This window comes from Salvelinus sp. IW2-2015, unplaced genomic scaffold (genome assembly GCF_002910315.2).
Source record: "Salvelinus sp. IW2-2015 unplaced genomic scaffold, ASM291031v2 Un_scaffold1668, whole genome shotgun sequence".
NCBI classification, from domain to species: domain Eukaryota; kingdom Metazoa; phylum Chordata; class Actinopteri; order Salmoniformes; family Salmonidae; genus Salvelinus; species Salvelinus sp. IW2-2015.
The window spans coordinates 92,705-107,444 of record NW_019943072.1 but is presented as its reverse complement, the minus strand read 5'-3'; the positions used below and the strand labels follow the sequence as shown (position 1 = coordinate 107,444).

At 44.2% G+C, this 14,740-nt stretch overlaps 1 protein-coding gene across 1 annotated transcript in view; it reads left to right on the top strand.

Moving 5' to 3' along the window:
- Positions 1-4,396: 4,396 nt before the first annotated feature.
- The window catches only part of LOC139024572 (cation channel sperm-associated protein 3-like), a 28,084-nt gene continuing 17,740 nt past the window's right edge, over positions 4,397-14,740 (top strand). Inside the window, exons 1-5 of the mRNA XM_070439454.1 lie at positions 4,397-4,777; positions 5,005-5,158; positions 5,336-5,575; positions 5,742-5,924; positions 6,453-6,589. Coding sequence (XP_070295555.1) covers positions 4,632-4,777; positions 5,005-5,158; positions 5,336-5,575; positions 5,742-5,924; positions 6,453-6,589 — 860 coding nt within the window. The 5' untranslated portion in view covers positions 4,397-4,631. The remainder of the gene's footprint in view (positions 4,778-5,004; positions 5,159-5,335; positions 5,576-5,741; positions 5,925-6,452; positions 6,590-14,740) is intronic.

The following is a 14,740-nucleotide window of genomic DNA, read 5'->3' as shown; positions in this document are numbered from 1 at the left end:
TTGTAGAATAATAGTAAAGACATCAAAACTATGAAATAACACATGTGGAATCATGTAGTAGCAAAAAAAAGTGTTTAAAACAAATAAAAATATATATTTTATATTTAAGAATCTTCAAAGTAGCCACCCTTTGCCTTGATGACAGCTTTGCACACTCTTGGTATTATCTCAACCAGTTTCATGAGGTAGTCACCTGGAATGCATTTCAATTAACAGGTGTGCCTTGTTAAAAGTTAATTTGTGGAATTTCTTTCCTTCTTCATGCGTTATGAGCCAATCAGTTGTGTTGTGACATGGTAGGGGTGGTATATAGAAGATAGCCCTATTTGGTAAAAGACCAAGTCCATATTACGGCAAGAACAGCTTAAATAAGCAAAGAGAAACGACAGTCCATCATTACTTTAAGACATGAAGGTCAGTCAATCCAGAAAATTTCAAGAACTTTGAAAGTTTCTTCAAGTGCAGTCGCAAAAACCATCAAGCACTATGATGAAACTGGCTCTCATGAGGACCGTCATAGGAAAGGAAGACCCACTGTTACTTCTGCTGCAGAGGATAAGTTCATTAGAGTTACCAGCCTCAGAAATTACAGCCCAAATAAATGCTTCACAGAGTTCAAGTAGCAGACACATCACAACATCAACTGTTCAGAGGAGACTGTGTGAATCAGGCCTTCATGGTCGAATTGCTGCCAAGAAACTGGTGGAAATCTGTCCTTTGGTCTGATGAGTCCAAATTTGAGATTTTTGGTTCCAACCGCCGTGTCTTTGTGAGACACAGAGTAGGTGAACGGATGATCTCTGCATGTGTAGTTCCCACTGTGAAGCATGGAGGAGGAGGTGGGATGGTGTGGGGGTGCTTTGCTGGTGACACTCTGGATTTATTTAGAATTCAAGGCACACATAACCAGCATGGCTACCACAGCACTCTGCAGCGATACGCCATCCCATCTGGTTTGCGCTTAGTGGGACTATCATTTGTTTTTCAACAGGACAATGACCCAAACACAACTCCGGGCTGTGTAAGGGCTATTTGAAACAATGTACAATTCACAAAACGTCCATTGAATTATTCAAATAATTGTGTCGCTGAGGCCGATAAAAAAAAAAGAAATATATTGATCCAATGTTTGACATGTTTTTGGATGACGTGATGACATCGTCGCTGCTTGCGCTGCTCCCTGTGCATACTGAGTGCTAGTGCGCATGTGATGTTGGTTCATATAAACCAGATGCAACCTGGATATAGATGGTCCATGAATCGGTGTATGTGAACAAGGTGCAAATTACGGGGGAATCAGGGGGGGGGGGGGTTTCAGCTCCCCTGAATGAGACATTATCTCCCCTAAATGGAACAAAAGTCTAATTTGGGGGTGGGCGTCTCTAAATAATGCTAATTTAACCATTATCCTATTTGTTTAAAATGTAGTGGTAAATAAGAAAGCTTCCAAATTAAACGAACACCCCCACCTCTCTGTCATGGTTTAAACCATTTCGTTCTATGTGGGGGGCTGTCCACTCAGTAGTTCTGAATTTCGGCCTCAGCTAAACTCCTTAACGCATAGATTTTCCTTTGTACTTCCTCATTTTTGCCAGTTGTTTTCCATGCGACCTTGATGAAAATAACCTTTGTTCCAATGCATTAGATTTATCTATTGATTTATCATTGTTTACTTTTGTCAGTCAGCTGTTTACGGCGCTCATTGCTTTGTTTTTCAGGTGCACCGTAGGGGTACTGTTGTTCTCCGTACCGTCTGTGGCCAGAAGTACTAGACCAATTATTTAGCTTTATTTTCTATCAATATTTTTTTCATTTCCTGGATCAGCTGATGATGGTCAACAATATCACTAGACAACTAGCCTACAGCTAGACCACCTAATACTAATAGACCTAGCTACAGCTAGAACACAATATACTAGAACAACTAGCCACCAATATCAACTAGACTACAGGTAGACACAATATCACTAGACAACTAGCCTACAGCTAGACGCAATATACTAGACAACTAGTCTTCAGCTAACAGCAATTCACTAGACACTAGCTTACAGCTAGACACCAATATCACTAGAAACTAGCCTACAGCTAGACAATATCACTAGACACATCTAGTCTTCAGCTAGACACCAATATCACTAGACAACTAGCTTACAGCTAGACACAATATCACTAGACAACTAGCCTACAGCTAGACACCAATATCACTAGACAACTAGCTACACAGCTAGACACCAATATCACTAGACAACTAGCCTACAGCTAGACAATCATCTAGCAACTAGCCTACGCTAGACACCATATCACTAGACAACTAGCTACAGCTAGACACCAATATCACTAGACAACTAGCCTACAGCTAGACACCCAATATCACTAGACAATAGCTACAGCTAGACAGCATATCTAGACAACTAGCCACAGCTAGACCCAATATCACTAGACAACTAGCCTACAGCTAGACACCAATATCACTAGACACTAGCTAAGCTAGACACCATTATCACTAGAACAACTAGCCTACAACTAGACACCAATATCACTAGACAACTAGCCTACAGCTAGACACCAATATCACTAGACAACTAGCCTACAGCTCAACAGCAATATCACTAGACAACTAGACACCAATATCACTAGACAACTAGCCTACAGCTAGACAGCAATATCACTAGACAACTAGACACCAATATCAGTAGACAACTAGCCTACAGCTAGACAGCAATATCACTAGACAAGTAGTCTACAGCTAGACACCAATATCACTAGACAGGTAGCCTACAGCTAGACACCAATGCACATCCAATCCATCCAACAAGTAGGCTATACGTTAATGACAGTAGGCCTATAAGGTGATTCTTTCTGTTAGAAGAGGTTAACGTTCGGTTAGAAGCATTTGATTTTGCAATGGCATAGGCCTACATTATTTGGGATTTTTGTTCCCATGACAACTGTTTTCGGCAAAACATATTGAAATGTTACGTAGGCATAGCTACACCTACAGTGCAGTTTCTGAGATCTCCAAGATCCATGATTCGTACAGGGTTTAAGTTCAATCTTCTAATTGAATTGTTAAATGCTAATAATTACAAGTAACACTGTCATTAATGTATGCAAATGTAACAGTATAGCCTCACCCCTACCTGGGCTCGAACCAGGGACCCTCTGCACACATCAACAACAGCCACCCTCGAAGCATCGTTACCCATCGCGCCACAAAAACCGAAGCCCTTGTAAAAGCAAGGGGAACAACTACTTCAAGATCTCAGAGCGAGTGACGTCATCGATTGAAACGCTATTAGCGCGCACCACCGCTAACTAGCTAGCCATTTCACATCGGTTACACAAAGATAGGTAGTGTTTCATGTCACACGATCTGTGAAGACTCTAATCATTAACTCGTGAATTATGGACAACTCATAAACTAGGGTGTAAAACATGTTTTGATTCAACTCATGTATTAAAATGTAATGTAGGCTGCCTGTTCTGCGTGTGTTCAGGTGTGTAAAATTTGCTCGGTTGAGAGGGTAGACTACTGGCAGTGGTGCAGGCCTAGTGGAGGGGACCTTTTCCCACCTACATTGGATGTATAAGAAGCATTATTTATTTTTTACCGCGAGGGGCAATCAGAGTTTATCCACTTTTTTTTTGTTTTTACCACTACATCACGTGCTACTGGCAGACCTATTTGATGTTCATGGTAATACACATTGTAGCCTAGTCTAGTAAATTGACCTGTGTTTTAGGTTGACCATCCCACTTTTCCTGGTACAGTTTCAGCCACTCTGACTTTTCAGGGAACATTTTTTTCTCCCAATTTGTCGGCAAGACGCATCAATTTGTAGGCCTAATCAATGTAGACCTAATCAATATGGACATAATCAATGGCAATCGCTGAATGTCATTAGGCACACCTTTGGGTGTTTTGTAACAGAAGTCTATTTCCATTCATCAAATGGTTAGAGCATAGGCCTACATGCAGTTTGGATGCTGGAATTATTTTGGAGTGGACAAACATGCACAGGTAGCCTACTTTTTTAACTGATTTGTTTGACAATCAGATGAAAATATCATGACTGGTTGTGTTCCTGCCACATTGAAAGGTAATTCATTTTTACTGTTTAAATGATGCCTTTATTATTGGGTCTATAAAAAAAGATTAGTGCATGCAACCCCCCCCCTAAATGTCATTGTGTAATTCTGTAATTCGCACTCTGTATGCAAATGTGAGTAGATTACCTTGAGAACAATGGTTGGACATCTTGGAAGCAGTCTCCAGTTTCTTATTAGACCTCAAGGGTGTCACCTTGTTAAAGTCCAAAAAGCGGAAGTTGTGTCACAGGCTCACTTTCCATTTCTCCTGAAAACCGGAACATCCGGTTGTTGGGGACTCGTAAGAGGCTAATAGGCTAGAGATGTGGCTATCCAACGGAGCGCTGCGATTGGTTACCCAAAATGATTAGGCGGGGCTTAGCGAAGTGTCAATTGTGATGTGACAATATGAACGTTTTTATTTTATTTAACGTTCCATTTCATTGCGAGGTCATTGTTGTTGAGTGCTACCTGGTTATTTTCCCTTTTCCGAGGAGTTCGACGAGAGTCAGTGCTTTTACCTCAGGAGTTTGGTACTGAAGATGGAGCAAAATGCAGACGTCAAAGAAAGTGGAAGCGGATATTTTAGATTCATCATTGAAAAGGGAGCAAGTCAGATAGCGCTCCGAAGATTCTCTGACTGGGACGCTGTTGGGAGAGCAGCAGCAACAGCGTCGGGTTCGAATGTGTAGGCTAAAGAAAAACTACTTGTTTTTGTTCCATTTAAACGTTAGATGTCATAACTCTTTATCGGACACACACACACTTGTCTGACTCTGAGGCCTGTTTACCCGTCAATGCAGCTGGCCCACTTAAAACATGTTTTTTTTGCAGATGTTTCTGACTAATTCATTTGAAATGTGGAGTTATTAGCTAGGCTACTGTGATTTTTTTTATAATTTTTTTTTTATTCAGGAGAAAAGATACCGAATTCTACGATTACATTGCCAACATTACTGAAAAAACACTGTTCGATGGTATGATTATGGTCACGATTATCCTCAACGCTCTGTTCATGGCTTTGGAGACGGACTATGATTTGAAATACAAACTTTTTGGATTCTTTGAGGTGGGTAATTTGCTGATTGCAATTAGCAAACCTGCGAACACTGACATAGAAGCATACACAATTACGTTTAGGGAAAATGTAACAGTTCCATAAGCCTAAGCTTTGTAACAGTTGTTGTATGCAAATATGTCCTCTACTCAAATCCAGCCCTCCCTTCACTCTATTTTCATCAAACAGATTGCAGACGAATTCTTCATGGCCATTTACACCATGGAGTTCTTGATGAAGGTGTACGTTAACCCAGCGGTTTACTGGAAAAATGGCTACAATGTTTTCGATGCTATTATTTTGGTCATTTCATTCGTTCCCATGTTCGCTGATGGAGGGGACTCCAGTGCAATGGGGACCATGCGCATCGTCCGCGCTTTTCGCTCTTTGCGCGTGCTGAAGACTGTGTCGTTCATTCGGGGCCTGCAGGTGAGAATGACGCCATTAGGCCTACAATACTCAATACATACACATGTGTCTGTTACGTTGGTCTTTGGATACCTTTTTAGAGTTGATGGTGGATAATAAATGTTAATCAGTTATCTCTTGGGGTCACTCAGGTGTCAGGTTTGTTGTGTTTTTGTTTGATTGACAGTCCTTGGTTGTAGCGCTATTCAAGACCATGAAGAGTGTGGTCTATGTCCTGGGCCTGATGTTCGTCCTGATGTTCATCTTTGCCATCATTGGATATTACTACTTTGGAGACCCTAACACTGGAGACCCCGAGAACTGGGGAGACCTGGGCAATGCACTCTTCACACTTTTCAGTTTAGTGACAGTGAGTATGAATTAGAATAGCCTACCTATCCTGGTGGAAATCTTGCTTAGGGTACCCCAAAAGGGGGGGGAGGTGTGTTTTCATAGCTTGGGTCCAGGAGAAACATGTAATTTCTCATTTGGGTCCCAGACTGTAAAAGAACCCTGCTGTAGACAGTCTGGCGTAGGCAGAACCAAATGTCCTCTGTCTGTCCCCGGTAGACTAAACATTTACATTTGTTTTTCAGTGACATTTTGTTATTGCTGCCATGTATGAAATATGCAATGTTATGTTCCTACAAAAGTATCTTTCTTGCAATATTCCCAACATGCTGTCTATTGTGGTCTGTTTTGTGCACATGTTGCAGAAACATGCATAATAACCATCTAGGGTTACAAAATTCTGGTCATTTCCCCCAAATTCCCAGGTTTTCCATATTCCCTTTTGATTCCAGGAAATCATCCAACTGTGATTTCTGGAAATCTTGGCATTTTTGGGAAACACTACTGGAGTTTCTCAATTCTTATCCCATTGTCTCTGCCTCCATAGGTGGGATGTGAGGATCTGCAGCAGAACCTTGATGACCTGGGGATGAAACTACAGCCGCATCTTCACCATCGTCTCATCCTCATCGCTAACTTCGTCTTTTTCAACAGTGCATCGGCGTGGTCATCATGGAGATCCAGGTACGTACTGTGCTGGACTACCACCGGTGGTTACTACTACTGAGGTGAACCCCACTGCCCCTGTCCTCTAGGTTGAACCCCCCCCTGTCCTCCAGTTGAACCCCCCTGTCCTTCAGGTTGAACCCCTCTGCCCCCTGTCCTCTAGGTTGAACCCCCCCGTCCTCCAGTTGAACCCCACGCCCCCTGTCCCTCTAGTTGAAACCCCCTGTCCTCCAGGTTGAAACCCCACTGCCCTGTCCTCTGGTTGAACCCCTGTCCTCCAGTTGAACCCCCCTGTCCTCCAGGTTGAACCCCCTGTCCTCCAGGTTGAACCCCCTGTCCTCCAGGTTGGAACCCCCCTGTCTCCAGGTGAAACCCCTGTCCTCTAGGTTGAACCCCCTGCCCCCGTTGAACCCCCCTGCCCCAGGTACCCCTGCCTCCAGGTTGAACCCCCCTGTCCTCCAGGTGAACCCCCCTGTCCGCTCCAGGTTGAACCCCCCTTGTCCTCCAGGTTGAACCCCCTGTCTCCAGTTGAACCCCCTGTCTCCAGGGAACCCCCCTGTCTCCAGGTTGAAACCCTCGGGCCCTTTTCCTCCAGGTTGAACCCCTGGCCCCTGCTCCAGGTTGAACCCCTCTGGCCCTGTCCTCCAGGTTGAACCCCTCTGCCCCTGTCCTCCAGGTTGAACCCCTCTGTGCCCCTGTCGCTCCAGGTTGAACCCCCCTGTCGCTTCAGGTTGAACACCCTCTGCCCCCTGTCCGTCCGGGTTCGAACCCCTCTGGCCCCTGTCCTCCACGTGAACCCACCTGTCCTTCAGTAGAACCATCTGCCCCCTGTCTTCGGGTTGAACCCCTTGCCCTGTCCTCTCAGGTTGATACCCCTCTGGCCCCTGTCCTCCAGGTTAACCCCTTCTGCCCCCTGTCCTTCAGGTTGAAACCCCCTCTGCCCCTGGTCCTCCAGGTTGAAACCCCTTGCCCCCTGTCCTTCAGGTTGAACCCGCCTCTGGCCCCCTGTCCTTCGGGTTGGAACCCCTCTGCCCCTGTCCTCCAGGTTGAACCCTCTGGCCCCTGTTCCCTTCCAGGTTGAACCCCTCTGGGCCCCTGTCCTTACCGGTTGAACCCTCTGGCCCTGTCCTTCGGGTTGACCACTCTGGCCCCTGTCCCTCCGGGTTGAACCCCCTGCCCCTGTCCTCCAGGTTGAAACCCCTCTGGCCCCTGTCCTTCAGTTACCCCTCTGGCCCCTGTCCTCCAGGTTGAACCCCTCTGGCCCCTGTCCTCCAGGTTGAACCCCTCTGGCCCCTGTCCTCATGGGAGTCCCAAATGGCATCGGACCCTATTCCCATACATAGTGTACGGTGCCTGGTCAAAAGTAGTGCCCTGTATTGGGAATAGGGTTCCATTATGTATGCGTCCTGTCTTCCTGGGCCCAAGCCAGCTTAGCTCAGTGCTGTGCTGTCTCTGTGGGGTTTAGTCAGATGTGATGTCCAGACGGCGGCTCTCGGGCAATGTGACCCTTCAATATAATTATGCTCAGCTGACACCCTGGGGAGAGCAAGCGACCAGGCCACCTCTTTAAAATCAAATCAACGTTTACACAGTTTAGCAGATGTTATAGCGGGGTCAGCGAAATGTTTATGTTACTAGCTCCTAACAATGGAGTAAAATGTCAAACAAGTACACAAAATAATCACTAAAGAAATATACGAAATCAAGAAATGTCGGAACGAATCCAAGTAGCCCTTTCCTGCAGTCAAGTGGCCTAGTGGCTTCATGGGTGGAATGTTATTAATATTCTTCATAATTTCATAATTATTAAACATATATTTTTTTAAACAGCCGGAAATCCAGTGTTTCTATGTCAAATGGTTTTGTTATATTTCAGTCTTCTGTGATGTGTATATAAAATGTAATATTGGGATACAAACTCAATGTAATACATTTCCACTCTATATCTGACATGGTACAGGTGTTTTATTTTTGTTAAGCCCATAACCGTGTATGAGGTGTATACATTTTGTTTAAGACTACCAAGCAACACTCTGTATGACTCTGATTAGCCCACTACAGTAAAAGATTAACAATCCAAATAGCACTGTAACAGTAATCCAAATGCAACCTATATGTACAGTATCTACACCGGGTGAATTTTACAGAAGATATACTAAGAATGATATGTACAGCAGTAGATATACTAGGAATTATATGTACAGCCATAGATTTAATAAGGATATGAACAGCCATATACAGTTGAGGTCGGAAGTTTACATACACTTAGGTTGGAATCATTAAACCTCGTTTTTCAACCACTCCACAAATTTCTTGTTAACAAACTATAGTTTTGGCAAGTCGGTTAGGACATCTACTTTGTGCATGACACAAGTCATTTTTCCAACATTTGTTTACAGACAGATTATTTCACATATAACTCAATGTATCACAATTCCAGTGGGTCAGAAGTTTACATACACTAAGTTGACTGTGCCTTTAAACAACTTATTCCAGAAAATTATGTCATGGCTTTAGAAGCTTCTGATAGGCTAATTGACATAATTTGAGTCAATTCGAGGTGTACCTGTGAATGTATTTCAAGGCCTACCTTCAAACTCAGTGCCTCTTTGCTTGAAATCATGGGAAAATCCAAAGAAATCCGCCAAGACCTCAGAAAAAGATTTGTAGGCCTCCAAGTCTGGTTCATCCTTGGGAGCAATTTCCAAATGCCTGAAGGTACCACGTTCATCTGTACAAACAATAGTATGCAACTATAAACAACAAGTGCAAATCAATCCCAGAACAACAGCAAAGGACCTTGTGATGATGCCGGAGGAAACAGGTACAAAAGTATCTATATCCACAGTAAAACGAGTCCTATATTGACATAACCTGAAAGGCCGCTCAGCAAGGAAGAAGCTACTGCTCCAAAACCGCCATAAAAAAGCCAGACTACGGTTTGAAACTGCACATGGGGACAAAGATCGTACTTTTTGGAGAAATGTCCTCTGGTCTGATGAAACAAAAATAGAACTGTTTGGCCATAATGACCATCGTTTATAATTTGGAGGAAAAAGGCGGGAGCTTGCAATTCCGGAAGAACACCATCCCAACCGTGAAGACGGGGGTGGCAGTCACTCGTATGTCGTGGGGGGGCTTTGCTGCAGGAGGGTACTGGTGGCAACTTTCACAAAATAGAGATGGCATCATGAGGCAGGGACAATTTAGTGGATATATTGAAAGGCAACATCTCAAAGACAATCAGTCCAGGAAGTTAAAGCGCTTGGTTGCAAAATGGGGTCTTCCAAATGGACAATGACCCCAAGGCATACTTCCAAAGAGTTTGTGGCAAAATGGCCTTAAGCAAAATAAGTCAGAGGGCTTGGAGTGCCAATCATAAAGCCGTGACCTCCATCCTCATTAAAATTTGGTGGGGGCAGGAACTGAAAAGCTGTGTGTGAGAAGAGCGCCTACAACCTGACTCAGTTACACAACAGCTTCTGTCAGGAGGAATGGGCCAAATTCACCCACTTATTGTGGGAGCTTGTGAGGGTACCGAAATGTAGACCGCAAGTTAACAATTTAAAGGCCAATGCTACAAATTACTAATGAGTGTATGTAAACTTCTGACCCACTGGGATGTGATAAAAGAAATAAAGAGCTGAAATAATCATTCTCTTACTATTATTCTGACATTTCCACATTTTTTAAATTAAAGTGGTGATCCTATCTGACCTAAAACAGGGAATTTTTTTTATCAGGATTAATGCCAGGAATTGTATGTTTATGATTTTGGGGTAAAACTGAGTTAAAGTATTGTGGTAAGTGTATTAAACTTTCTGACTACAAGTGTGTGTGTGTGTGTGTTATAACAGTGGGGAGAACAAGTATTTGATAACACTGCCGATTTGAAGGTTTTCCTATCTACAAAGCATGTAGGGGTCTGTAATTTTGTATCATAGGGTACACCTTCAACTGTGAGAGACGGAATCTAAAAAAAAAATCCAGAAAATCACATTGTATGATTTTTAAGTAATTAATTTTCATTTTATTGCTGACATAAGTATTTGAATCACCTAACCAACCAGTAAGAATTCCGGCTCTCACAGACCTGTTAGTTTTTCTTTAAGAAGCCCTCCTGTTCTACCTCATTACCTGTATTAACTGCACCTGTTTGAACTCGTTCCTGTATAAAAGACACCTGTCACACACTCAATCAAACAGACTCCAACCTCTCCACAATGGCAAGACCAGAGAGCTGTATATAGGACATCAGGGATAAAATTGTAGACATGCAACAGGCTGGGATGGGCTACAGGACAATAGGCAAGCAGCTTGGTGAGAAGGCAAACAACTGTTGGCGCAATTATTAGAAAATGGAAGAACGTTCAAGATGACGGTCAATCACCCTCGGTCTGGGGCTCCATGCAAAGATCTCACCTCGTGGGGCATCAATGATCATGAGGAAGGTGAGTTATCCAGCCCAGAAACTACACGGCACGGACCTGGTCAATGACCTGGAGAGAGCTGGGACCACAGTCTCAAAGAAAACCATTAGTAACACACCTACACCGTCATGGATTAAAATCCTGCAGCGCACGCAAGGTCCACCTGCTCAAGCCAGCGCATGTCCAGGCCCGTCTGAAGTTTGCCAATGACCATCTGGATGATCCAGAGGAGGAAATGGGAGAAGGTCATGTGGTCTGATTGAGACAAAAATAGAGCTTTTTGGTCTAAACTCCACTCGCCGTGTTTGGAGGAAGAAGAAGGATGAGTAAAACCCCAAGAACACCATCCCAACCGTGAAGCATGGAGGTGGAAACATCATTCTTTGGGGATGCTTTTCTGCAAGGGGTACAGGGATGACTGCACCGTAATTGGAGGGGAGGAATGGATGGGGCCATGTATCGCGAGATCTTGGCCAAACTCCTTCCCTCAGTAAGAGCATTGAAGATGGGTCGTGGCTGGTCTTCCAGATGACAACGACCCGAACACCAGCAGCCAGGGCAAAACTAAGGAGTGGCGCCGCGTAGAAAGCATCTCAAGGTCTGGAGTGGCCTAGCCAGTCTCCAGACCTGAAACCCAATAGAAAATCTTTGGCGGGAGCTGAAAGTCCGTATTGCCCAGCGACAGCCCCGAAACCTGAAGGATCTGGGAGAGATCTGTATGGAGGAGTGGCCAAAATCCCTGCTGCAGTGTGTGCAAACCTGGTCCAAGAACTACAGGAAACGTATGATCTCTGTAATTGCAAACAAAGGTTTCTGTACCAAATATTAAGATCTGCTGCTTTTCTGATGTATCAAATACTTGATGTCATGCAATAAAATGCTAATTAATTATACTTAAAAATCATACAATGTGATTTTCTGGATTTTTGTTTTTAGATTCCGTCTCTCATAGTTGAAGTGTACCCATGATAGAAATTACAGACCTCTACATGCTTTGTAAGTAGGAAACCTGCAAAATCGGCAGTGTATCAAATACTTGTTCTCCCCCTGTATATATATCCTTCCCAACACCCACATGGTATAATAACGTCACAACCTAAAATGTACATAGTCTGTATAAATCAATCGTTGCATTATTAGTAGCCAAATTATTCTTCATATATATATATATACGTGGGAGAACAAGTATTTGATACACTGCCGATTTTGCAGGTTTTCCTACTTACAAAGCATGTAGAGGTCTGTCATTTTTCTCATAGGTACACTTCAACTGTGAGAGACGGAAAAATCAGCAAAAATCCAGAAAATCACATTGTATGATTTTTAAGTAATTAATTTGCATTTTATTGCATGACATAAGTATTTGATACCTACCAACCAGTAAGAATTCCGGCTCTCACAGACCTGTTAGTTTTTCTTTAAGAAGCCCTCCTGTTCTCCACTCATTACCTGTATTAACTGCACCTGTTTAACTCGTTACCTGTATAAAAACACCTGTCCACACACTCAATCAAACAGACTCCAACCTCTCCACAATGGCCAAGACCAGAGAGCTGTATAAGGACATCAGGGATAAATTGTAGACATGCAACAGGCTGGGATGGGCTACAGGACAATAGGCAAGCAGCTTGGTGAGAAGGCAACAACTGTTGGCGCAATTATTAGAAAATGGAAGAAGTTCAAGATGACGGTCAATCACCTCGTCTGGGGCTCCATGCAAGATCTCACCTCGTGGGGCATCAATGATCATGAGGAAGGTGAGTTATCAGCCCAGAACTACACGGCAGGACCTGGTCAATGACCTGAAGAGAGCTGGGACCACAGTCTCAAAGAAAACCATTAGTAACACACTACACCGTCATGGATTAAAATCCTGCAGCGCACGCAAGGTCCACCTGCTCAGCCAGCGTATGTCCAGGCCCGTCTGAAGTTTGCCAATGACCATCTGGATGATCCAGAGGAGGAATGGGAGCAGGTCATGTGGTCTGATGAGACAAAAATAGAGCTTTTTGGTCTAAACTCCACTCGCCGTGTTTGGAGGAAGAACAAGGATTAGTACAACCCAAGAACACCATCCTAACCGTGAAGCTTGGAGGTGGAAACATCATTCTTTGGGGATGCTTTTCTGCTGCAAGGTAGCAGGATGACTGCACCGTATTGAGGGGAGGATGGATGGGGCCATGTATCGCGAGATCTTGGCCAACAACCTCCTTCCCTCAGTAAGAGCATTGAAGATGGGTCGTGGCTGGGTCTTCCAGCATGACAACGACCCGAAACACACAGCCAGGGCAACTAAGGAGTGGCGCCGTAAGAAGCATCTCAAGGTCCTGGAGTGGCCTAGCCAGTCTCCAGACCTGAACCCAATAGAAAATCTTTGGAGGGAGCTGAAAGTCCGTATAGCCCCGCGACAGCCCCGAAACCTGAAGGATCTGGAGAAGATCTGTATGGAGGAGTGGGCCAAAATCCTGCTGCAGTGTGTGCAAACCTGGTCAAGAACTACAGGAAACGTATGATCTCTGTAATTGAAAACAAAGTTTTCTGTACCAAATATTAAGATCTGCTTTTCTGAGTATCAAATACTTATGTCATGCAATAAAATGCTAATTAATTACTTAAAAATCATACAATGTGATTTTCTGGATTTTTGTTTTAGATTCCGTCTCTCACAGTTGAAGTGTACCTATGATAAAAATTACAGACCTCTACATGCTTGTAAGTAGGAAAACCTGCAAAATCGGCAGTGTATGAAATACTTGTTCTCCCCATGTATATATATATATATACAGTATATATACTGCTCAAAAAATAAAGGGAAACACTAAAATACACATCCTAGATCTGAATGAATGAAATATTCTTATTAAATACTTTTTTCTTTACATAGTTGAATGTGCTGACAACAAAATCACACAAACATTATCAATGGAAATCAGTCACACTCAAAATTAAAGTGGAAAACCACACTACAGGCTGATCCAACTTTGATGTAATGTCCTTAAAACAAGTCAAAATGAGGCTCAGTAGTGTGTGTGGCCTCCACGTGCCTGTATGACCTCCCTACAACGCCTGGGCATGCTCCTGATGAGTGGCGGATGGTCTCCTGAGGGATCTCCTCCCAGACCTGGACTAAAGCATCCGCCAACTCCTGGACAGTCGTGATGCAAGTGGCGTTGGTGGATGGAGCGAGACATGATGTCCAGATGTGCTCAATTGGATTCAGGTCTGGGGAACGGGCGGGCCAGTCCATAGCATCAATGCCTTCCTCTTGCAGGAACTGCTGACACACTCCAGCCACATGAGGTCTAGCATTGTCTTGCATTAGGAGGAACCCAGGGCCAACCGCACCAGCATATGGTCTCACAAGGGATCTGAGGATCTCATCTCGGTACCTAATGGCAGTCAGGCTACCTCTGGCGAGCACATGGAGGGCTGTGCGGCCCCCCAAAGAAATGCCACCCCACCACACCATGACTGACCCACCGCCAAACCAGTCATGCTGGAGGATGTTGCAGGCAGCAGAACGTTCTCCACGGCGTCTCCAGACTCTGTCACGTCTCTCCAATGTGCTCAGTGTGACCTGCTTTCATCTGTGAAGAGCACAGGGCCAGTGGCGAATTTGCCAATCTGGGTGTTCTCTGGCAAATGCCAAAGGTCCTGCAGGTGTTGGGCTGTAAGCACAACCCCACCTGTGGCACGTCGGGCCTCATACACCCCCATGGAGTCTGTTTCTGACCGTTTG